Source organism: Pseudophryne corroboree, chromosome 2 (assembly GCF_028390025.1).
Source record: "Pseudophryne corroboree isolate aPseCor3 chromosome 2, aPseCor3.hap2, whole genome shotgun sequence".
NCBI lineage: Eukaryota > Metazoa > Chordata > Amphibia > Anura > Myobatrachidae > Pseudophryne > Pseudophryne corroboree.
The window spans coordinates 67,767,042-67,792,301 of record NC_086445.1 but is presented as its reverse complement, the minus strand read 5'-3'; the positions used below and the strand labels follow the sequence as shown (position 1 = coordinate 67,792,301).

The following is a 25,260-nucleotide window of genomic DNA, read 5'->3' as shown; positions in this document are numbered from 1 at the left end:
GGGCTGAATATGCAGCACTCCCTTAACAAAAGTTTGAACTTCAGGTAGTGAAGCCAGTTCTCTCTGGAAGAAAATCGATAGAGCCGAAATCTGGACCTTAATGGAACCCAATTTTAGGCCCATAGTCACCCCTGACTGTAGGAAGTGCAGGAAACGGCCCAGCTGAAATTCTTCCGTTGGGGCCTTCCTGGCCTCACACCACGCAACATATTTTTGCCATATGCGGTAATAATGGTTTGCGGTTACTTCTTTCCTAGCTTTAATCAGTGTAGGAATTACTTCCTCCGGAATGCCCTTTTCCTTCAGGATCCGGTGTTCAACCGCCATGCCGTCAAACGCAGCCGCGGTAAGTCTTGGAACAGACAGGGCCCCTGCTGCAGCAGGTCCTGTCTGAGCGGCAGAGGCCATGGGTCCTCTGAGATCATTTCTTGAAGTTCCGGGTACCAAGCTCTTCTTGGCCAATCCGGAACAATGAGTATAGTTCTTACTCCTCTTCTCCTTATTATCCTCAGTACCTTTGGTATGAGAGGAAGAGGAGGGAACACATAAACCGACCGGTACACCCACGGTGTCACTAGAGCGTCCACAGCTATCGCCTGCGGGTCCCTTGACCTGGCGCAATATCTTTCTAGCTTTTTGTTTAGGCGGGACGGCATCATGTCCACCTGTGGCCTTTCCCAACGGTGTACAATCAGTTGGAAGACTTCTGGATGAAGTCCCCACTCTCCCGGGTGGAGGTCGTGCCTGCTGAGGAAGTCTGCTTCCCAGTTGTCCACTCCCGGAATGAACACTGCTGACAGTGCTAACACGTGATTTTCCGCCCATCGGAGAATCCTTGTGGGTTCTGCCATCGCCGTCCTGCTTCTCGTGCCGCCCTGTCGGTTTACATGGGCGACCGCCGTGATGTTGTCTGACTGGATCAGTACCGGCTGGTTTTGAAGCAGGGGTTTTGCCTGACTTAGGGCATTGTAAATGGCCCTCAGTTCCAGAATATTTATGTGTAGGGAAGTCTCCTGACTTGACCATAGTCCTTGGAAGTTTCTTCCCTGTGTGACTGCCCCCCAGCCTCGAAGGCTGGCATCCGTGGTCACCAGGACCCAGTCCTGTATGCCAAATCTGCGGCCCTCTTGAAGATGAGCACTCTGCAGCCACCACAGCAGAGACACCCTGGTCCTTGGAGACAGGGTTATCAGTTGATGCATCTGAAGATGCGATCCGGACCACTTGTCCAACAGGTCCCACTGAAAGGTTCTTGCATGAAACCTGCCGAATGGAATTGCTTCGTAGGAAGCTACCATCTTTCCCAGGATCCGCGTGCAGTGATGCACCGACACCTGTTTTGGTTTTAGGAGGCCTCTGACTAGAGATGACAGCTCCTTGGCCTTCTCCTCCGGGAGAAACACTTTTTTCTGTTCTGTGTCCAGAACCATCCCCAGGAACAGTAGACGTGTCGTAGGGACCAGCTGTGACTTTGGAATATTTAGAATCCAGCCGTGCTGTTGTAGCACCTCCCGAGATAGTGCTACCCCGACCAACAACTGCTCCCTGGACCTCGCCTTTATCAGGAGATCGTCCAAGTACGGGATAATTAAAACTCCCTTCTTTCGAAGGAGTATCATCATTTCGGCCATTACCTTGGTAAAGACCCTCGGAGCCGTGGATAGACCGAACGGCAACGTCTGGAATTGGTAATGACAATCCTGTACCACAAATCTGATGTATTCCTGGTGAGGATGGTAAATGGGGACATGCAGGTAAGCATCCTTGATGTCCAGTGATACCATGTAATCCCCCTCGTCCAGGCTTGCAATAACCGCCCTGAGCGATTCCATCTTGAACTTGAATTTTTTTATATATGTGTTCAAGGATTTCAAATTTAAAATGGTTCTCACCGAACCGTCCGGTTTCGGTACCACAAACATTGTGGAATAGTAACCCCGTCCTTGTTGAAGTAGGGGCACCTTTACTATCACCTGCTGGGAATACAGCTTGTGAATTGCCTCTATCACTGCCTCCCTGCCTGAGGGAGTTGTTGGCAAGGCAGATTTGAGGAAACGGCGGGGGGGAGACGTCTCGAATTCCAGCTTGTACCCCTGAGATACTACTTGAAAGATCCAGGGATCCACCCGTGAGCGAGCCCACTGATCGCTGAAATTTTTGAGACGGGCCCACACCGTACCTGGCTCCGCCTGTTGAGCCCCAGCGTCATGCGGCGGACTTAGAGGAAGCGGGGGAGGACTTTTGCTCCTGGGAACTGGCTGTATGCTGCAGCTTTTTCCCTCTACCTCTGCCTCTGGGCAGAAAGGACGCGCCTTTAACCCGCTTGCCCTTATGGGGCCGAAAGGACTGTACCTGATAATACGGTGCTTTCTTTGGCTGTGAGGGAACATGGGGTAAAAATGCAGATTTCCCAGCAGTTGCTGTGGAAACTAGGTCCAAGAGACCATCCCCGAACATCTCCTCACCTTTATAAGGCAAAACTTCCATGTGCCTTTTTGAGTCTGCATCACCTGTCCACTGCCGAGTCCATAACCCTCTCCTGGCAGAAATGGACATTGCACTTATTTTAGATGCCAGCCGGCAAATATCCCTCTGTGCATCTCTCATGTATAAGACTGCGTCTTTAATATGCTCTACGGTTAGCAATATAGTGTCCCTGTCTAGGGTATCAATATTTTCCGACAGGGAATCTGACCACGCAGCTGCAGCACTGCACATCCATGCTGAAGCAATAGCTGGTCTCAGTATAATACCTGTGTGTGTATATACAGACTTCAGGATAGCCTCCTGCTTTCTATCAGCAGGTTCCTTTAAGACGGCCGTATCCGGAGACGGTAGTGCCACCTTCTTTGACAAGCGTGTGAGCGCTTTATCCACCCTAGGGGATGTTTCCCAACGTGACCTATCCTCTGGCGGGAAAGGGTACGCCATTAGGAACCTTTTAGAAATTATTAGTTTCTTATCGGGGGAAGCCCACGCTTCTTCACGCACTTCATTTAATTCCTCAGATGGAGGAAAAACTACTGGTAGTTTTTTCTCTCCAAACATAATACCCTTTTTTGTGGTACAGGGGGTAACATCAGAAATGTGCAACACATTTTTCATTGCCTCAATCATGTAACGTGTGGCCCTATTGGAAGTTACATTAGTCTCATCGTCGTCGACACTGGAGTCAGTATCCGTGTCGACATCTGTGTCTGCCATCTGAGGTAGCGGGCGTTTTAGAGCCCCTGATGGCTTTTGAGACGCCTGGGCAGGCACAGGATGAGAAGCCGGCTGTCCCATATTTGGTATGTTGTCAAACCTTTTATGTAAGGAGTCGACACTGTCACGTAGTTCCTTCCACATAACCATCCACGCAGGTGTCGGCCCCGCAGGGGGTGACATCACATTTATAGGCATCTGCTCCGCCTCCACATAAGCCTCCTCATCAAACATGTCGACACAGCCGTACCGACACACCGCATACACACAGGGAATTCTCTGACCGAGGACAGGACCCACAAAGCCCTTTGGGGAGACAGAGAGAGTATGCCAGCACACACCAGAGCGCTATATAACACAGGGATCCCACTATAAATGAGTGCTTTTTCCCTTATAGCTGCTTATATTATATATACTGCGCCTAAATTTAGTGCCCCCCCTCTCTTTTTTACCCTTATGTAGCTTGACACTGCAGGGGAGAGCCAGGGAGCGTCCTTCCAGCGGAGCTGTGAGGGAAAAATGGCGGCAGTGTGCTGAGGGAGATAGCCCCGCCCCTTTTCCGGCGGACTTCTCCCGCTTTTTCTGGAATTCTGGCAGGGGTATTTTTTTACACCTATATAGCCTTCTTGACTATATATGGTGTAGATTTGCCAGCCAAGGTGTATTATATTGCCCTCAGGGCGCCCCCCCCCAGCGCCCTGCACCCATCAGTGACCGGAGTGTGAGGTGTGCATGAGGAGCAATGGCGCACAGCTGCAGTGCTGTGCGCTACCTTGTTGAAGACAGAAGTCTTCTGCCGCCGATTTTCCGGAACACTTCTTGCTTCTGGCTCTGTAAGGGGGCCGGCGGCACGGCTCCGGGACCGAACGATCGAGGTCGGGACCTGTGTTCGATCCCTCTGGAGCTAATGGTGTCCAGTAGCCTAAGAAGTAGTGATGAGCACCGGAAATTTTTCATGAGCACCGGAAATTTTTCGGGTTTTGTGTTTTGGTTTTGGGTTCGGTTCCGCGGCCGTGTTTTGGGTTCGAACGCGTTTTGGCAAAACCTTACCGAATTTTTTTTGTCGGATTCGGGTGTGTTTTGGATTCGGGTGTTTTTTTCAAAAAACCCTAAAAAACAGCTTAAATCATAGAATTTGGGGGTCATTTTGATCCCAAAGTATTATTAACCTCAATAACCATAATTTCCACTCATTTTCAGTCTATTCTGAACACCTCACAATATTATTTTTAGTCCTAAAATTTGCACCGAGGTCGCTGGATGGCTAAGCTAAGCGACCCAAGTGGCCGACACAAACACCTGGCCCATCTAGGAGTGGCACTGCAGTGTCACGCAGGATGGCCCTTCCAAAAAACACTCCCCAAACAGCACATGACGCAAAGAAAAATAGAGGCGCAATGAGGTAGCTGTGTGAGTAAGCTAAGCGACCCTAGTGGCCGACACAAACACCTGGCCCATCTAGGAGTGGCACTGCAGTGTCACGCAGGATGGCCCTTCCAAAAAACACCCCCCAAACAGCACATGACGCAAAGAAAAATGAAAGAAAAAAGAGGTGCAAGATGGAATTGTCCTTGGGCCCTCCCACCCACCCTTATGTTGTATAAACAGGACATGCACACTTTAACCAACCCATCATTTCAGTGACAGGGTCTGCCACACGACTGTGACTGAAATGACGGGTTGGTTTGGACCCCCACCAAAAAAGAAGCAATTAATCTCTCCTTGCACAAACTGGCTCTACAGAGGCAAGATGTCCACCTCATCATCATCCTCCGATATATCACCGTGTACATCCTCCTCCTCACAGATTATCAATTCGTCCCCACTGGAATCCACCATCTCAGCTCCCTGTGTACTTTGTGGAGGCAATTGCTGCTGGTCAATGTCTCCACGGAGGAATTGATTATAATTCATTTTAATGAACATCATCTTCTCCACATTTTCTGGATGTAACCTCGTACGCCAATTGCTGACAAGGTGAGCGGCGGCACTAAACACTCTTTCGGAGTACACACTTGTGGGAGGGCAACTTAGGTAGAATAAAGCCAGTTTGTGCAAGGGCCTCCAAATTGCCTCTTTTTCCTGCCAGTATAAGTACGGACTGTCTGACGTGCCTACTTGGATGCGGTCACTCATATAATCCTCCACCATTCTTTCAATGGGGAGAGAATCATATGCAGTGACAGTAGACGACATGTCCGTAATCGTTGGCAGGTCCTTCAGTCCGGACCAGATGTCAGCATCAGCAGTCGCTTCAGACTGCCCTGCATCACCGCCAGCGGGTGGGCTCGGAATTCTGAGCCTTTTCCTCGCACCCCCAGTTGCGGGAGAATGTGAAGGAGGAGATGTTGACAGGTCGAGTTCCGCTTGACTTGACAATTTTGTCACCAGCAGTTCTTTGAACCCCAGCAGACTTGTGTCTGCCGGAAAGAGAGATCCAAGGTAGGTTTTAAATCTAGGATCGAGCACGGTGGCCAAAATGTAGTGCTCTGATTTCAACAGATTGACCACCCGTGAATCCTTGTTAAGCGAATTAAGGGCTCCATCCACAAGTCCCACATGCCTAGCGGAATCGCTCTGTGTTAGCTCCTCCTTCAATGTCTCCAGCTTCTTCTGCAAAAGCCTGATGAGGGGAATGACCTGACTCAGGCTGGCAGTGTCTGAACTGACTTCACGTGTGGCAAGTTCAAAAGGTTGCAGAACCTTGCACAACGTTGAAATCATTCTCCACTGCGCTTGAGACAGGTGCATTCCACCTCCTATATCGTGCTCAGTTGTATAGGCTTGAATGGCCTTTTGCTGCTCCTCCAACCTCTGAAGCATATAGAGGGTTGAATTCCACCTCGTTACCACTTCTTGCTTCAGATGATGGCAGGGCAGGTTCAGGCGTTTTTGGTGGTGCTCCAGTCTTCTGTACGTGGTGCCTGTACGCCGAAAGTGTCCCGCAATTCTTCTGGCCACCGACAGCATCTCTTGCACGCCCCTCTCGTTTTTTAAATAATTCTGCACCACCAAATTCAAGGTATGTGCAAAACATGGGACGTGCTGGAATTTGCCCAGATTTAATGCACACACAATATTGCTGGCGTTGTCCGATGCCACAAATCCACAGGAGAGTCCAATTGGGGTAAGCCATTCTGCGATGATCTTCCTCAGTTGCCGTAAGAGGTTTTTAGCTGTGTGCGTATTCTGGAAAGCGGTGATACAAAGCGTAGCCTGCCTAGGAAAGAGTTGGCGTTTGCGAGATGCTGCTACTGGTGCCGCCGCTGCTGTTCTTGCGGCGGGAGTCCATACATCTACCCAGTGGGCTGTCACAGTCATATAGTCCTGAGCCTGCCCACATGTCCGTGGTTAAGTGGACATTGGGTACAACTGCATTTTTTAGGACACTGGTGAGTCTTTTTCTGAGGTCTGTGTACATTTTCGGTATCGCCTGCCTAGAGAAATGGAACCTAGATGGTATTTGGTACCGGGGACACAGTACCTCCAACAAGTCTCTAGTTGCCTCTGCAGTAATGATGGATACCGGAACCACGTTTCTCACCGCCCAGGATGCCAAGGCCTCAGTTATCCGCTTTGCAGCAGGATGACTGCTGTGATATTTCATCTTCCTCGCAAAGGACTGTTGGACAGTCAATTGCTTGGTGGAAGTAGTAAAAGTGGTCTTACGAGTACGACTTCCCCTCTGGGATGACCATCGACTCCCAGCAGCAACAACAGCAGCGCCAGCAGCAGTAGGCGTTACACGCAAGGATGCATCGGAGGAATCCCAGGCAGGAGAGGACTCGTCATAATTGCCAGTGACATGGCCTGCAGGACTATTGGCATTCCTGGGGAAGGAGGAAATTGACACTGAGGGAGTTGGTGGGGTGGTTTGCGTGAGCTTGGTTACAAGAGGAAGGGATTTACTGGTCAGTGGACTGCTTCCGCTGTCGCCCAAAGTTTTTGAACTTGTCACTGACTTATGATGAATGCGCTGCAGGTGACGTATAAGGGAGGATGTTCCGAGGTGGTTAACGTCCTTACCCCTACTTATTACAGCTTGACAAAGGCAACACACGGCTTGACAAATGTTGTCCGCATTTCTGTTGAAATACTTCCACACCGAAGAGCTGATTTTTTTGGTATTTTCACCAGGCATGTCAACGGCCCTATTCCTCCCACGGACAACAGGTGTCTCCCCGGGTGCCTGACTTAAACAAACCACCTCACCATCAGAATCCTCCTGGTCAATTTCCTCCCCAGCGCCAGCAACACCCATATCCTCCTCATCCTGGTGTACTTCAACACTGACATCTTCAATCTGACTATCAGGAACTGGACTGCGGGTGCTCCTTCCAGCACTTGCAGGGGGCGTGCAAATGGTGGAAGGCGCATGCTCTTCACATCCAGTGTTGGGAAGGTCAGGCATCGCAAACGACACAATTGGACTCTCCTTGTGGATTTGTGATTTCGAAGAACGCACAGTTCTTTGCTGTGCTTTTGCCAGCTTGAGTCTTTTCATTTTTCTAGCGAGAGGCTGAGTGCTTCCATCCTCATGTGAAGCTGAACCACTAGCCATGAACATAGGCCAGGGCCTCAGCCGTTCCTTGCCACTCCGTGTGGTAAATGGCATATTGGCAAGTTTACGCTTCTCCTCCGACAATTTTATTTTAGATTTTTGAGTCCTTTTTTTACTGATATTTGGTGTTTTGGATTTTACATGCTCTGTACTATGACATTGGGCATCGGCCTTGGCAGACGACGTTGCTGGCATTTCATCGTCTCGGCCATGACTAGTGGCAGCAGCTTCAGCACGAGGTGGAAGTCGATCTTGATCTTTCCCTATTTTTGGAACCTCAACATTTTTGTTCTCCATATTTTAATAGGCACAACTAAAAGGCACCTCAGGTAAACAATGGAGATGGATGGATACTAGTATACTTATGGATTGACGAGCGACTGCCGACACAGAGGTAGCTACAGCCGTGGACTACCGTACTGCGTCTGCTGCTAATATAGACTGGATGATAATGATATAAAAAAATATATATATATATCACTACTGCAGCCGGACAGGTATATATTATATAATGACGGACCTGCTGGACACTGTCAGCAGAATGCGTTTATAGAATAAAAACACCACACGACGAGTGTTTAACTTTTTCAGGCAGACAATCACAATATACTGGTGGTCACTGGTCACTGGTCAGTCACACTGGCAGTGGCACTCTGGCAGCAAAAGTGTGCACTGTTAAAATATGTACTCCTGCTATAACTGCTCCCCAGTCTCCCCCACAATTAAGCTGTGTGAGCAGTGAGCACTCAGCACAGTCAGATATACAGTATTACATAGATGATGCAGCACACTGAGGGCACACTGAGGCTGAGCACAGATATGGTATGTGACTGTGTCACACTGTGTATCGTTTTTTTTCAGGCAGAGAACGGATTAATTAAACTGGTGGTCACTGGTCACACTATCAGCAAGTAGTAGTGGTCACTGGTCAGTCACACTGGCAGTGGCACTCTGGCAGCAAAAGTGTGCACTGTTAAAATATGTACTCCTGCTATAACTGCTCCCCAGTCTCCCCCACAATTAAGCTGTTTGAGCAGTGAGCACTCAGCACAGTCAGATATACAGTATTACATAGATGATGCAGCACACTGAGGGCACACTGAGGCTGAGCACAGATATGGTATGTGACTGTCACACTGTGTATCGTTTTTTTTCAGGCAGAGAACGGATTAATTAAACTGGTGGTCACTGGTCACACTATCAGCAAGTAGTACTCCGTCCTAATATGCTCCCCAAAATTAGTAAATCAAGTGTCTCTACTCTCTAGTCTACTCTAAACGGAGAGGACGCCAGCCACGTCCTCTCCCTATCAATCTCAATGCACGTGTGAAAATGGCGGCGACGCGCGGCTCCTTATATAGAATCCGAGTCTCGCAATAGAATACGAGCCTCACGAGAATCCGACAGCGGGATGATGACGTTCGGGCGCGCTCGGGTTAGCCGAGCAAGGCGGGAAGATCCGAGTCTGCCTCGGACCCGTGTAAAAAGGCTGAAGTTCGGGGGGGTTCGGTTTCCGAGAAACCGAACCCGCTCATCTCTACTAAGAAGCCCAAGCTACCTCCAGTCAGGTAGGTTCGCTTCTTCTCCCCTTAGTCCCTCGCTGCAGTGAGTCTGTTGCCAGCAGATCTCACTGTAAAATAAAAAACCTAAATATACTTTCTTTCTAGGAGCTCAGGAGAGCCCCTAGTGTGCATCCAGCTCAGCCGGGCACAAGATTCTAACTGAAGTCTGGAGGAGGGTCATAGTGGGAGAAGCCAGTGCACACCAGTAGTCTAAAGCTTTCTTTTAGTTGTGCCCAGTCTCCTGCGGAGCCGCTATTCCCCATGGTCCTTACGGAGTCCCAGCATCCACTTAGGACGTCAGAGAAAATCCATTTACGTCGCCACAGGTTCGCTGCTCAGACCAACCATTGCATCGGCGTGGGTGAGTAGTGCTTTTGAAAAATGTGCAGATAACTTGTCATCTGATATAGATACCCTGTTAACTCTGGGTTATATCAGCTGCGGCCTACCTAATGGAGACAGCGAGAGATATTGGCATTTTGGGATCAAAAGCCAATGCCATGGCAATTTCAGCTCGACGAGCATTGTGGATTCATCAATGGAATGCTGACTCTAAGAAAGCTATGGAGTCTCTCCCATATAAAGGTAGTGTCTTGTTTGGTGAGGGTCTCACTGATTTGGTATCTACGGCTACCGCGGGTAAATCGTCATTTTTGACTTATGTTCCTCCACAACAAAAGAAAGCTCACCACTTTCAGATGCAGTCCTTTCGGCCAAATAAATACAAAAAAGGCCAAGGTTATTCCTTCCCTGCTAATAGGGGAAGAGGAAAAGGTAAAAAATCTCCGGCTGTGGCAGGTTCCCAGGAGCAGAAGTCCTCCCCGGCTTCTGCCAAATCCACCGCATGACGCTGGGGCTCCTTTGCGGGAGTCCGCACCGGTGGGGGCGCGTCTCAAGCTCTTCAGTCAATTCTGGGCTCGTTCGGACCTGGACACATGGGTTTTAGACATAGTGTCCCAAGGGTACAAACTGGAGTTTCAAGACGTTCCCCTCACCGATTTTTCAAATCGGCCTTACCAGCTTCTCTTCCGGACAGGAAGGTTATATGCGACGCAATACAAAAGTTGTGTCTAAATCAAGACATTATCAGGGTTCCCCCGTCACAACAGAGAGAAGGCTTTTATTCAAGCCTGTTTGTGGTCCCGAAACTGGACAGCTCGGTCAGACCAATTCTGGACCTAAAGTCCCTCAATCTTTACCTAAGAAGATTCAAATTCAAGATGGAATCTCTCCGAGCAAGTGATCTCCAGTCTGGAGGAAGGGGATTTCATGGTGTCGGTCGACATAAAGGATGCCTACTTACACGTCCCCATATATCCTCCGCATCAGGCTTACCTGAGGTTTGCTATTCAGGATTGTCATTACCAATTTCAGACGTTGCCGTTTGGTCTGTGCACGGCTCCGAGGATTTTCACCAAAGTAATGGCGGAAATGATGGTTCTCCTTCGCAAACAAGGAGTCACAATTATCCCTTACTTGGACGATCTCCTGATAAAGGCGAGATCCAAAGACAAGCTGGAGCAGGACATTGCGCTCTCCCTGACAGTTCTGCAGCAACATGGTTGGCTCCTAAACTTGCCGAAGTCACAGTTGAATACGGCGAAACGGCTGTCGTTTTTGGGAATGATTCTGGACACGGAATTAGAGAGTTTTTCTTCCAGAAGAGAAGGCTCTGGAAATTCAGAGTTTGGTCAAACAAATTCTGAAACCAGCGAGAGTATCAATCCATCAATGCACTCGATTGCTGGGGAAGATGGAGGAGGCCTACGAGGCCATTCAATTTGGCAGATTCTATGCCAGAGTGTTTCAGTGGGACCTATTGGACAAATGGTCCGGATCCCATCTGCACATGCACTGGAAAATAATCCTGTCTTCCAAGACCAGAATCTCACTCCTGTGGTGGCTGCACAGCTCTCACCTCCTAGAGGGACGCAGGTTCGGGATCCAGGACTGGATCCTAGTAACCACGAATGCGAGTCTCCGAGGCTAGGGAGCAGTCACACAGGGGGAAACCTTCCAGGGAAAATGGTCAAGCCAAGAAGTTTGTTTACACATAAACGTTCTAGAGTTAAGGGCCATTTACAACGGCCTTCTTCAAGCGGAACGTCTTCTTCGCAACCTGCCCTTCCTAATACAGTCGGACAACATAACAGCAGTAGCGCACATAAACGCCACGGCGGAACAAAGAGCAGGGCGGCAATGGCAGAGGCCACAAAAATTCTCAGCTGGGCGGAAAGACATACAAGCGCTCTGTCAGCAATCTTCATTCCAGGAGTGGACAACTGTGAAGCAGACTTCCTCAGCAGACACGATCTCCATCCAGGAGAGTGGGGTCTTCACAGAAGTGACAAGTCTTTGGGGAATTCATCAAATAGACATGATGGCGTCTCGCCTCAACAAGATACTTCAGAGATATTGTTCCAGGTCGGGGGACCCTCAAGCAATGGCAGTGGACGCGCTGGTGACTCCATTGGTGTTTCAGTCGGTGTACGTGTTCCCTCCACTTCCACTCATTCCAAAGGTGCTAAAGATCATAAGAAGAACAAAGGTTCAGGCGATCCTCATTGTTCCGGACTGGCCAAGGAGGACTTGGTATCCAGATCTTCAGGAATTACTCATAAGAGATCGCTGGCCTCTTCCTCTACGAGAGGATCTGTTACAGCAGGGGCCGTGCATATATCACGACTTACCGCGGCTACGTTTGACGGCTTGGCGGTTGAACGCCGGATCCTAGCCGAAAGGGTATTCCCAGTGAAGTCATTCCCACACTTCTTCAGGCTAGAAAAGGAGTAACGTCTAAACATTATCACCGTATTTGGAGAAAATATGTGTCTTGGTGTGAATCCAAGAAGGCTCCTACGGTAGAATTTCTGCTCGGGCGTTTTCTCCATTTCCTGCAAGCAGGTGTGGATGCGGGCCTAAAGTTAGGCTCGATTAAAGTACAAATTTCGGCCTTATCAGTTTTCTTTCAAAAACAATTGGCCTCCCTTCCAGAAGTTCAGACTTTCGTGAAAGGAGTTTTGCACATCCAACCTCCATTTGTGCCCCGAGTGGCACCATGGGATCTTAACGTGGTGTTGCATTTCCTTCAGTCACATTGGTTTGAACCTTTACAGAAGGTAGAGTTGAAATTTCTCACTTGGAAAGTGGTCATGCTATTGGCCTTAGCATCCGCAAGGCGGGTGTCTGAGTTAGCGGCTTTGTCTCACAAGAGTCCTTATTTAATCTTCCATGAAGATAGAGCGGAGTTGAGGACTCGTCAACAATTTCTGCCGAAGGTGGTTTCATCGTTCTACATGAACCAGCCTATTGTGGTACCGGTGGCCACTGACGCCTTCGCGGAGTCAAAATCTCTCGATGTTGTCAGTGCCTTAAAGATTTATGTCACCAGAATGGCTCAACTTAGGAAACCGGAAGCTCTGTTTGTCTTGTATGTTGCCAACAAGATTGGGATGCCTGCTTCTGAGTAGACTATTGCGCGCTGGATCTGTAATACAATTCAGCATGCTCATTCTATGGCTGGACTGCCGTTACCAAAATCAGTGAAGGCCCACTCTACCAGAAAGGTGGGCTCATCCTGGGCGGCTACCCGGGGGGTCTCGGCATTACAACTCTGCCGAGCAGCTACTTGGTCGGGTTCAAACACTTTTGCGAAATTTTACAAGTTTGATACCCTGGCTGATGAGGACCTCATGTTTTGTCAATCGGTGCTGCAAAGTCATCCGCACTCTCCCGCCCGTTCTAGAGCTTTGGTATAAACCCCATGGTTCTTGAAGTGTCCCGAGCATCCTCTAGGACGTATGAGAAAATAGGATTTTAATACCTACCGGTAAATCCTTTTCTCTTAGTCCGTAGAGGATGCTGGGTGCCCGTCCCAGTGCGGACTCTATCTGCAGTTATTAGTTATGTTTACACACAGGTTGTGTTTCTGTTATAGTCAGCCTGTTGCTGACATGGTTCATGCCGTTGACTGGAGTTCTGTTAAATGCCATGTTGTACGGCATGTTTATGGTGTGAGCTGGTATGTATCTCACCTTAGTTTAAACCAAAAATCCTTTTCCTCGAAATGTCCGTCTCCCTGGGCACAGTTCCTATAACTGGAGTCTGGAGGAGGGGCATAGAGGGAGGAGCCAGTTCACACCCCTTCAAAGTCTTAAAGTGCCTATGTCTCCTGCGGATCCCGTCTATACCCCATGGTTCTTGAAGTGTCCCCAGCATCCTCTACGGACTGAGAGAAAAGGATTTACCGGTAGGTATTAAAATCCTATTATAACATCCTCTAGCTCTATGCAGTATTTGTCATACAGGGTCAAGTGGGGGTGGCATTTTTAAATTGCACGGACTGTGCGGTCTGTATGGTGAGAGGAGCCTGGACGTGTAGCTTCCTACTTAATCCAACTAAAAAAAGCATACGTCCACATCCCTTTACTCTGACATGTGTGTGTGTGTGTGTGTATGTGTGTGTGTGTGTGTGGGGGGGGGGGGGGGGGGGGTCGCCCAGCACAGGGCAAGTCTGCCTTGCATGCCGGGTCCTGACCCCCCCCCCCCCCCCCCCCCTCGCAAACATTCAAGCCCATCGCAAGATGGCAATGCTCTCACATGTTTAGGGTTGCCTTCAGCCTGTGCAGTCTAGCCGCTAAAGGCAGACGGCAGGCTGCCATTTTTAAGCTAACAGTGGCTGCATGTGATGTCACGCAGTTGCCGTGAACCGCTCCCCTAAAACGCCACTGCAGTGCCCCATCCCGCCCCACGAATGCCTTTGCCTGTCAACCAGGCAGAGGCGTCCACACATGTGAGATGCCATCACATCTTACTATGTGCGCACGCACAGTGTAGCTTCTGCACGTGCGCACACTGCACAGGGCTCCAGCATGCAAACACTGTCGGAGTAGCGTTCCGAATTAGGCCCATGGGTACATACACAACTCTAGTATCCAGTTCAGGATTAACCCAGGTTTTACAGATTTTTAGAAACCATCATGATCAACCAAGTCCTCAAAGTGCACACAGGAGACTCCAAATCCTAATTAATCTGTGGATTTAATGAACAGCAACTAAACATACAGGTTCTGCTTCATTTTAAGTTGACAATAACAGTTCTGATTCCACTTTGTATCTAGTGGCTTCTTTTGTAAAAGTAGACAACATCTTAAAACATGGATTTGATGTATCTCTATTTTAGAGCCAGGAATAGGGGCTCAAGATACATACAAGCCCATAGTCCTAAGTATATATGTGTAACTCCACACAAATGATGATATTTAAAAAATCCCGATGAGAGGATGAATATTTACTTGCTGAATCGTTTGTTTTTCCAAAGTGCTCATTCTACACTTTCAAATACCACCCATGCTACTGTACAGCTTTATCACTTCAATATCCGTACTCTGTGGCTTAGCTACTGCTTTGGGGCTTATTGTGTTATAAAATGATTGCCCGTTTGCCAACAACTTCTGCTTTTGAAGAACATTTTGCTAGAAACACCTTTTTTTCTAGAAAGGCTTGTTAGCATTTTTATCTGTTATTTAAAATGCACCAACGTATTACACAACTTTGAAGAGTGAGGGTGATCATGACACCAAACAAACAAACAAACACAGTACAATGAAATAAAGCCAATGGTATAAATGATAATATAAAGTCATTTAATGAGCTACATTATTTGCTCTTTAAAGGGCTAGAACAGTCCTGGCCAAGCTGTGGCTCTCATGTCCCAGCATGGAATGCTATGTGTTGCAGGGCATGCTGGGATGTGTAATTTTACAACAGCTGGAGAGCCACAGGTTGGCCTGGCCTAAAATAGAATATTTATCACAAACAATAGAATCACTGTCTCTAAGACTTACCTCTTTAGTCAGATTATACACCAGTTGGTACAACAGTGGGGTGCAATCAACTCTCAACGTGTAGTTGCCTGAAATGTAAAATATATTATTCAATATGTGCTACAGTGAGTTGAACTAAACCCCTGAGAGACTTTCAGTGAGAATATCTAGTAAATTACCTGGATAAATAAGGTTTTTTAAGAAGTGTAAGGAGTAAAAAATGGACAGTACAGCGTTAAGCAAAGGCAGACCAGTCTATATGAAAGCTGAAGTTGTAGGACATCTACAGGTCTAGACAGCTTTGATGAACTAGAAGATTCAGCATACGCCGCTGCAACTATAGTACAAGCAATATTTAATGGACTGTCAGTGCGCTGTTTGGAATGTATATGCCGGTAAAATAAAACCTCCATATTTCTTACGGTTCCCTGGTGGAAACTTTAGACGACTAATTAGGCCTGGTTCCTAATCACTGTGCCACAGCAGGATGACAAAGCACCCTGGGCCGACACACGTGACATCACAGCGCCACAGAACAGCAGCTTAGTGCGGGAAGTTGGTCACTGAGCACATCCTATGATCGTCCTGTATGTGGCAGGTACCACTCAAGCTGGAAACAGATGCTGATGAGGCAGCAAATGGTACCACCGTTAAGCATTGCTTTTTAGATGGTGGTACCAGTTACCCCTCATTACAGCCCTGTCTGATCAACCGAAACCCCAATCCAAATACTGTATGACTGTCCATTTAATATATGTCCATTTACCATGTTCCTGATAGACCACTACAAGGAGTATATTCACTTGGTGTCGAAAACTGCAGTCTGTCGAAAAGACGTCAGTTTTCAACTTTTTAAGTTCGAATCTTGATTCGGCCTATTCAGTCCTATTCGACAAGTCGATGAATTCGACTTGTCGAAAAGCACGTGGATTGGCGGAATAGCTGCCGATCCATGTGCTTGTGTCGAAAATGGGCCCCCTTTTCGACCATCTCGGTCAGACATAAAAAAATATTGGACTGAGATGAGGATTTGAGCAGAAGAGGGGATAGAGCCGCAGGGAGACGGGAGACAGCTGCCGGCAGACGGAGGAGATCAGCGCTGCAGCAGGGTGTCACACAGGCACGCCGCTCGCGGCAGCTTCCACCTGGCTCCAGCAAGTGAGGTCACGCTTGCTGAAGCCGGGTGGACACTGCCGTGAGGTCGGGCGGCTATGTGATATCCTCCTGTAGCGCAGGTCTCCTCCGTCTGCCGGCGGCTGTCTTCCGCAGCTGCCCCCCTCTCCTCCTCTGGGTCCCTCATCTCAATTCGACTTGAATTAGTCGAATTGAGATGAGATTTGAATAGGTGTTGTCGGATCCATTCCGACAAATGCATGTCGGAATGGATCCGACGCTAATTGAATATACCCTTTAGGCTTTCAGTTTGAACACACCCCACTCACGTCTAACTCTCTCTGCTGATGTTATATCTGCCCCCCCTGCAGTGCACATGGTTTTGCCCATCTGCTAACAAATTTGCTGCTGATCAGGTCTGAATTAGGCCCATTGTGACTACTCATTAAAATAGAAGTACCTACTGCATAATTATGGTGATTGCCAGGAGTAACGCTTTTGATACATTGGGTAACACAATAAGCTCCATTGCTGGGCTAAACCTGTGGCAATAGGGCTATTTGTGCAAACCGCTACGTTATGTACAGTAACGGCAGTAGTATATATTACAGGAGGACTGAATGTTGGTCTTACAAAAGTATAAGACAAGACGTCTTTTAGTATTTATAAACTGTAAGTAACCCTTTACCCCTCATATAGTAATGAGACATAATCTTACCTTCTATGGAAGAGTCGGAATTGATATAGGCTACACCACGTTCGTGAAGAATTTTAGCATTTTCCTGCAAGTTTAAAGAAAAAGGAAAAACGGTTTAAAAAAACAAAAACAACTATAAACCTACAAATTTGCTACAGTTTATCTTCAATAAACAAAAATCAATTTAGTATGGAACTTCCTAAACTAATATATAAGAACAGAAAAGGAAAAGAAAAAAAAAAATGGAATATACTGTGTATACATACTGTAGATAGATATCACTTACCTTTAGAACGATTCAAACAACGGATTTGAACACCAAATTTCCTGTACCATGTTCATGCACTTAACTTATAAGCTACAGTATCAACTGAGATTTGCATGCACCTTGCCAATAATAACTTTTTGTTAAATTCATCTGTATTTAAAACCCACTTCGCTGTTTATGCCATGCAGGGGACTTAAACACCCAACCTCATGCACCATAGTAAGACCATTAAAATGTGGAGCTACTTGCTGTGTTGCATGGATAGCAACTCTAACCAGTTGTAATTGTTATTTCTCTTACGTCCTAGAGGATACTGGGGTCCATATTAGTACCATGAGGTATAGACGGGTCCACTAGGTGCCACTTTAAGAATTTGATAGTGAAGGCTGGCTCCTCCCTCTATGCCCCTCCTACCACACTCAGTGTAGAGAATGTGCCCGGAGGAGCCGGTCACGCTTGGGAAGCTCCTGAAGAGTTTTCTGCATTTATTTTGTTTTTTTATTTTCAGGCAGGTCTGGTTGGCACCAGACTGCCTGCTTCGTGGGACTTAGGGGTGGGAACGGCCCAACCTCCCTAGGGTTAACTGTCCCGTTCCCTGCTGACAGGACACTGAGCTCCTGAGGGTCCTATTCGCAAGCCCCACCACGGCGAGCGTACAGACCCGCAGCACGCCGCCTCCCCTAACAGAGCCAGAAGTCAGAAGAGGGGCGTGTAGGTGGCCGGCATCCCGGTTAGCGGGTCGCCAGCTGTAATGCCGGCACAAGGGTAGGAGCGCAGCGCTGACATGCAGGCTGCGCTCCAGGCTTCAGAGACACTGTGTGACCGCTGTGAGGGGTGTGCTGAATCAACTAATGATACCTCACTGGCAGTACACTGCAGGGGTTTTAACCCACTGTAGAACAGAATATTTACCTCAGCCAGTATAAAAAACCCGGGAAGATCGCACGCCATTAAGGGGGCGGGGCTTCACTATAAGAGGATCCAGCAGCTCACCAGCGCCATTTTCCCTCTGCAGCTATAGACAGGCAGATTGACAGGGAAGCGCAGCTCCTCCACAATGACTCCAGAACACCTCAATGGTACCAGGAGGTCATAGCAGGCAGGGGAGCAATATTTGGTGTACTAAGCCCTATTAAGGATACTTAGTTTGCGACCCAGCTAAACTTGTACTTTAGCTACAGGGGCGCTGTGTGGCTGGCTCCATTATACTCTGTGTCTCCCTGGAAGGGCTCTGTGTGGGTTAACTGTTTTAACCTATATTCCTGTGTGTGTATCTGTGTGTGTGTTCTTTCACATTTACTGTGTCAACGGAGTGTGTATCATGCACAGCAGAGTGTTTTTCTCAATCTGAGGGATCACTGCAGTGTATTCAGGATAGTACACATTCTCAGGCTAGTGGATCTGAATCAGTATCAGATTCATTAAAAGGGATGACTTCAAATATTTTGAATAATTATCCCAAAATGAGGAGACGCAATACTTAAGGCAATCTGTAGATGACTCTATAGTCATGTTAATATACCCTGCACAGAACCTGAAAATTTATGTTTATTGCATACTAAATAACCAGCTATCTAGCAAATTTCCAATAGTAATTTGGGATTTTATTCATCCTTAGCTGGAGGTGCTACAACAATCACGTTTACACCTTATAAACAAACAAAAGACCGGCAATTGCCGGAGAAAGAAAGGGATTGCCTTTTTGGAGCACTCTTTTAAATTAATCTATATTGTATTGATATGGTTATTAATTTAAAACGTAACTTTTAATATTTTCTTTAGAATAAAGGGGGGGTGAATTTATTCACAATTATACATATATACTCATGTATAGAATAAATATCTTTATCAAGTCCCCCAAAACCCTGGTTTTTATTTCAACCTGTTTGTAGTTCCGAAACCGGACGGTTCGGTAAGCCCCATTTTAAATGGGCGGATCTACTGGAGATGCTCCTAGAGGACCCGTGGCCTCTACTTCTTCGCGAGGACCTTTTCCAACAGGGGGCGTTCATCTATCAAGACTTACCACGGCTACGTTTGATGGCATGGAGGTTGAGCGTCTAATTCTAGCCTGGACAAGGGATCCCGGATAGGGTTATTCCAACCCTGATCCAAGCCAGAAAGGGGAATACGTCTAAACATTACCACCGTATTTGGAAAAAATACGTCTATTGGTGTGAGCACAGGAAATTTCCTGCGGTGGAATTTCAACTGGGACATTTTCTCCTTTTTCTACGTTTGGGCTCCATAAAAGTCCAGATTTCGGCCTTATCCATTTTCTTCCAGAAACAATTTGCTTCTCTCCCTGAGGTTCAGACATTTTTGAAAGGGGTGCTGCACATCCAACCGCCCTTTGTGCCTCCTACGGCACCTTGGGATCTCAACGTGGTGTTGCAGTTCCTGCCATCGGAATGGTTTGAGCCTTTACAGGACGTAGACGCCAAGTTTCTTACGTGGAAGGCCGTCACACTGCATTGGCTTCTGCGAGGCATGTGTCGGAGCTGAGAGCGTTGTCTCACAAGAGCCCCTATTTGATTTTTCATGAAGATAGGGCTGAACTCAGAACTCTTCAGCAATTTCTTCCAAAGGTGGTGTCTGCGTTTCATATCAACCAGCCTATGGTGGTTCCGGTGGTTACCGACACCTCTGCTACTTCAAAGTCCTTGGATGTTGTGAGGGCTTTGAAGATCTATGTGAAGCGGACAGCTCGTCACAGGAAATCTGACTCTATGATCCCAATAAAATTGTGTGTCCTGCTTCAAAGGAGACAATTGCACGCTGGATCAGGCTTACTATCCAGCATGCTTATTCCACAGCAAGTTTGCAGTGTCCAAAATCTGTACAGGCCCACTCTACTAGGTCGGTGGGTTCTTCCTGGGCGGCTGCCCGGGGTGTCTCGGCTTTACAGCTCTGCCAAGCAGCTACTTGGTCAGGTTCGAACACGTTTGCCAAGTATTACAAGTTCGATACTTTGGCCTCTGAGGACCTTCAGTTTGGTCAATCAGTTCTTCAGGAACCTCAGCACTCTCCCACCCGGTTTGGGAGCTTTGGTACATCCCCACGGTACTAATATGGACCCTAGTATCCTCTGGGACGTAAGAGAAAATAGGATTTTAATTACCTACCGGTAAATCCTTTTCTCGTAGTCTGTAGAGCAGTGATTTTCAACCTTTTTTTACTCACGGCACACCGAACAATATTTTAAAATTGCCAAGGCACACCATTATTTCCCCACAGGAAAAAAAAACACACACACATTGGCCCTCGCAGTAAAAAAAAATCCACACATACATTGGCCTACACAGAAAAAACAATCACATTGCTCCTCACATAAATCCTATTGCTCCCCACATGAATTATTCACATTGTTCTCCCCATAAATACATAAATTATTATTCTCCCCACATAAATCCTATTGAAATCCTATTGTTCCCCCACAGGAGAAATAAAATAACAAATATTATCAGCTGTCCTCCTCCCTGTCCCTCAGTGGCGGGGGTTGTTCATAGTGGAGTTCTGCGAATACTGAGCAGCGGGCGGTTGGGCAGGTGTGGATGTGGGTTGGCAAGGAAAGCTGTGTATGCAGGCGGGAACTGGAAGATGTGTATGCAGGCAGGTGGGCTGGCTGGGTGGTGAGACGAGGCGGCCGTGATCTATGATATCACACCGTTTTCAAGGCATAGGTCACGGCCGGAGCACGACTGATCCTCAAAGAAGAGCCCGGGCCAACAGTTCACTCTGAAGATGCAGGAAGCTGCTCTGGCTCCGCGGCACACCTTGCAACTGGTCGCGGCACACTAGTGTGCCACGGCACACTGGTTGAAAAAGCCTGCTGTAGAGGATACTAGGCGCCCGCCCGGTGCTTCGTTTCTTCCTGCACTGTTACTTGGTTAAGTATTGTTGGTTCAGCGGTTGCTGTTCCTGGTTTAAAGTTTGGTTAGTTTGGTTTTCCTCTAGTTTGTGTGTGCTGGTTCAGAATCTCACCACTATCCTTTTATATCCTTCTCTCAAAGTATGTCCGTCTCCTCGGGCACAGTTTCCTAGACTGAGTCTGGTAGGAGGGGCATAGAGGGAGGAGCCAGCCGACACTATCAAATTCTTAAAGTGCCCATGGCTCCTAGTGGACCCATCTATACCCCATGGTACTAAATGGATTCCCAGTATCCTCTATGGACTATGAGAAAAGGAATTACCGGTAGGTAATTACAATCCTATTTTTAAGCTATTGCAGCTAAGAAATTTGTCATCAATATAATGTGTTGTGTGGGGGGTCTGGACCAAAAGTACTTTAATTAACAGGTCATTCACTTTATATCCCTGCAAATATTTGATAGAAAGTACAGCTCTGAGTTATTTTTTCTCTATGTGCTCTGTAGCTATCCAGTCACATAAACAGTTGTCCAAAACACAGAATCAGACAGCTTATATGGGGTGTACAAAATGTTCTAATGTCCTGCCACTTGCATCTGCTTCCATGACAACTTATTCTACAACTGACCAAGTTCAGCCCGGTAATGTTTAGTATTTAAAACACATTACCCCATGTAAGCCTGGAGAACATTTCCCCAGCAGTGAGGTCTCTCCAGTTGTGACCAAACATTCTGCTCATAGGGGGTCATTCCAACCTGATCGCACGCTAGCTATTTTTTGCAGCACTGCGATCAGATAGTCGCCGCCTATGGGGGAGTGTATTTTCGCTTTGCAAGTGTGCAAACGGTTGTGCAGCCGAGCGGAACAAAAACGTTTTGTGCAGTTTCTGAGTAGGTCTGAACTTACTCAGCCGCTGCGATCACTTCAGCTTGTCTGGTCCCGGAATTGACGTCAGACACCCACCCTGCAAACGCTTGGACACGCCTGCGTTTTTACAACCACTCCCAGAAAACGGTCAGTTGACACCCACAAACACCCTCTTCCTGTCAGTCTCCTTGCGATCGGCTGTGCGAATGGATTCTTCATTAAATCCATCGCCCAGCACCGATCCACTTTGTACCTGTACGACGCACATTGCGGTGCATACTCAGTTTTGCAGAGTTTTGACCTGATCGCAGCGCTGCAAGAAAAAGCTAGCATGCGATCAGGTCGGAATGACCCCCATTGTACAGTACAAGGAAGCAACAATACTAACAATATTCACAGAACATTCTGTATCTCCCAGAAATTAAAGGAGTGAGAGAGTATAATCAGACCTATTAAAATCTGATACAACCAGTGTAACTCCCATCGTGTGTATAGGACCAATAACGAACCAGGAGGTGAAAGATTATATATCTATACAAAGATTGTATAGATTGTAAAGTTTGCGAGCAGGGCCTTCCTACCTCTATGACTGTTGGTTTGTTACCCAGTTTTGTTTTATCATTGTGTCCAATTGTAAAGCGCAACGGAATTCGCTGCACTATAAAATAAACTGTAAATAAATAAAGACAGACCTATAGTTTCATCATGCATAAAAAGAGTTCTAAATCATTCATATTAAGTATTGGGTTCCACTATAATGTACTGCCATTGCCCTATTACACTGTATTAAAGAGGCAGAACAGCTTCATGGGAACCATTAAGAAGCTTACTGTATCTTATTTTTCAACTCCACATTACAGGACCCCTTACAGAACACATTGGGACCAACAAGTGAGATCTTTGAACTGGATTCATTTATTTTTCAACTTTTTGTAAATTTAGGGACAGTTGATAATCCTTTCATCTGACATAACGATATGTAACAAGGAAAATGTTTTATTTTATTTCCCAAAGTTAATATAAATTTGTAACAGACGCTCCAGTACGTTATAAGAAAGATAACACCAAAACATATATAAAGTGTTAACTTTATATTGCATTGATAATGAGATTTATAAAGTCAATATTATTATTATTATTATTAATAATAATAAAATAAAAAAAAGAGACTAGAGCTCATCTGAAAGCCTCAGAAGGAAATGTTTAAATGTTGGGGAACATTTGCGGTCAGCACAGTAACAATGACCCTATAGTATCCTATTATGTAAATTAACATAAGCTATCACAGTAAGGAACCCACTCACATCGGACTACAAAGAGTAATAATCAACAAAATGGATGTGTGTATCTTTACTCTTGCGTTGAATATTCTAAAGCTCTGATTGGCTACAGTTTTGTAATCGGTCTTTAAACATGTCTGCAGTTCAGCCTACATCAGTTTTGGGCCTGTTCGTCATCTGGGGCCCCCGATGTTTGCGTATACAAGTCGCCGGGACTTGCTGCAGTGGATACAAAACTGCCAAAGCAATTCATCACTGCTACAGAAGTAGTGCTGTTATATCCAGCTGATGTGCCAGCCAACTGCACATGTATGACCAGAGTTCACACATGCGCACGACCACTGGGCACCCAGTGCGGAGACCATATTGGGATCTATTTGGATCCCTCTTCACAACGCCGGACCTCCTTCCCATAGGAAGGAGCAGGAATCTGGGAATCTGATAACGGCTTTGGTTCCAGTAGGCAAGATCTGAAAACTTTCAGCTAATAATGAATGGGCCAGTTACTTAAATCATTTGGAAATAGGCTCATTAAGGATGATGAGTAGGTCCTTTCGTTTTCTAAAGCTCTGATTGGCTACATGTTGATTCTAGGCTGCTGAATGTTCTAATGCTACACATTGGTGAAGTTCTATAAATATTGTAAATGTTCCGATTATCTACAGGTTGTTCTCTTTGTGCGAAAGTTCTAAAGCAGAGATGGGCTGTAGGCAGGGTTGTACTGGCCCACAGGGATACAGGGGGAACCACCGGTGGGGCCCTCCTCCTCCTCTAGGGATCAGGTTCCAGACTGTGCAGTTGAATTATACATACTGTATGTTACCTTATTCTACATAGGACTGTGGTGTATTTTCTACAGTGCATTGCTGTTATTAATCTGGTACATTATCATGCATACACTAGCAGTATTTACTTTGTATATTTATCAAGGGGCTCATACCAGGCACTCTCTAATGGTTAGCCAAGCCTCTGTGGCGGCTGGCCACACCCACTGTGGAAATGCCACACCCTAAACATGGACCCCTACCACTGTAAATCCCCGGTGGGCCCTTCATTCCCCAGTCAGACACTGGCTGTAGGTTTATGGACTATAGGTAGACTAGTGAATCCCCAGATTCGAAGACTGGCTACAGGTTGGGCTAAACCAGGGGTAGGAAATGTCCGGCACTTCCAGCTGCTGTGGAATTGCATATCCCAGCATGCCTTGCCACAGTTTTAACATGCCCTAACAGCAAAACTGTAAAGGATGCTGGGATTTGAAGTTCTACAGCAGCTGCAGTAGCACTGGTTGCAAAGTCCTGGACTAGCTCAGACTCTGAAATTGGCTACAGGTTGGACTAACTATATGTTCATGAAGGAACCTTAAACATTAATGGACCTGATTCATTAAGGATTGCAAATTCTGGTAAGTAGCAGAATTTGCAATCCTTTAGATCAAATACTGGGGGCCGCCCATCGCAGGGCAAAGCCGCCCAGCATGCTGCCCGCCGCCTCCCCCCCTTGACCGCGCTGAAATTGCGGTCGCACCGCAATTTCAGCGTGATCGTAAAAAATGGGGTAGCCTCCTGCTGGAGCAGCCTGGCTGCGCCCGCAGGAAGCCCGCCGCCTTTTTGTGATCACAGCGGCTACATGTGACACCACGCAGCCGCCCTAATCACGCCCCCCATTTCTCCATCGCCACTCCCATTTTGAAGCCACACCCCTGCAACGATCCATCTCCGCCTTGGAAACGGAGCATTGCTCTCCCCCGGTCACGCCTCTGCCTGATTGACATATTGCAATGCAAACTGAATTAGGTCCAATGTTGCTAACAGCTAGAGCCATATTCACAACCCACTGAAAAAATTTCCAAATTATGAAATCTTGTATTTATCTGTACATAAAGTCAGCTAAAAGGTAAATTATGCAGCGTTATTAAATGGAAGTAATATTTCTAGTCTTTTCTTTGCCGAGCAAAGGGTAAAAGATTCTTAGCTGAAAAAATATTCCTAAGTAATATGCCCAGTAGGTGGC

General features: G+C 47.0%; 1 protein-coding gene across 3 annotated transcripts in view; it reads right to left on the bottom strand.

Annotated features, from left to right (window-relative positions):
• The window catches only part of LOC134999112 (N-acetylated-alpha-linked acidic dipeptidase 2-like), a 197,427-nt gene that overhangs the window by 47,930 nt on the left and 124,237 nt on the right, over positions 1 to 25,260 (bottom strand). For all 3 annotated transcript variants that reach the window (XM_063951405.1, XM_063951406.1, XM_063951407.1), the window contains 2 exons: positions 16,984 to 17,047; positions 15,174 to 15,241 (listed from right to left, as the gene is read on the bottom strand). In XM_063951405.1, the coding sequence (XP_063807475.1) occupies positions 15,174 to 15,241; positions 16,984 to 17,047 (132 nt within the window). The remainder of the gene's footprint in view (positions 1 to 15,173; positions 15,242 to 16,983; positions 17,048 to 25,260) is intronic.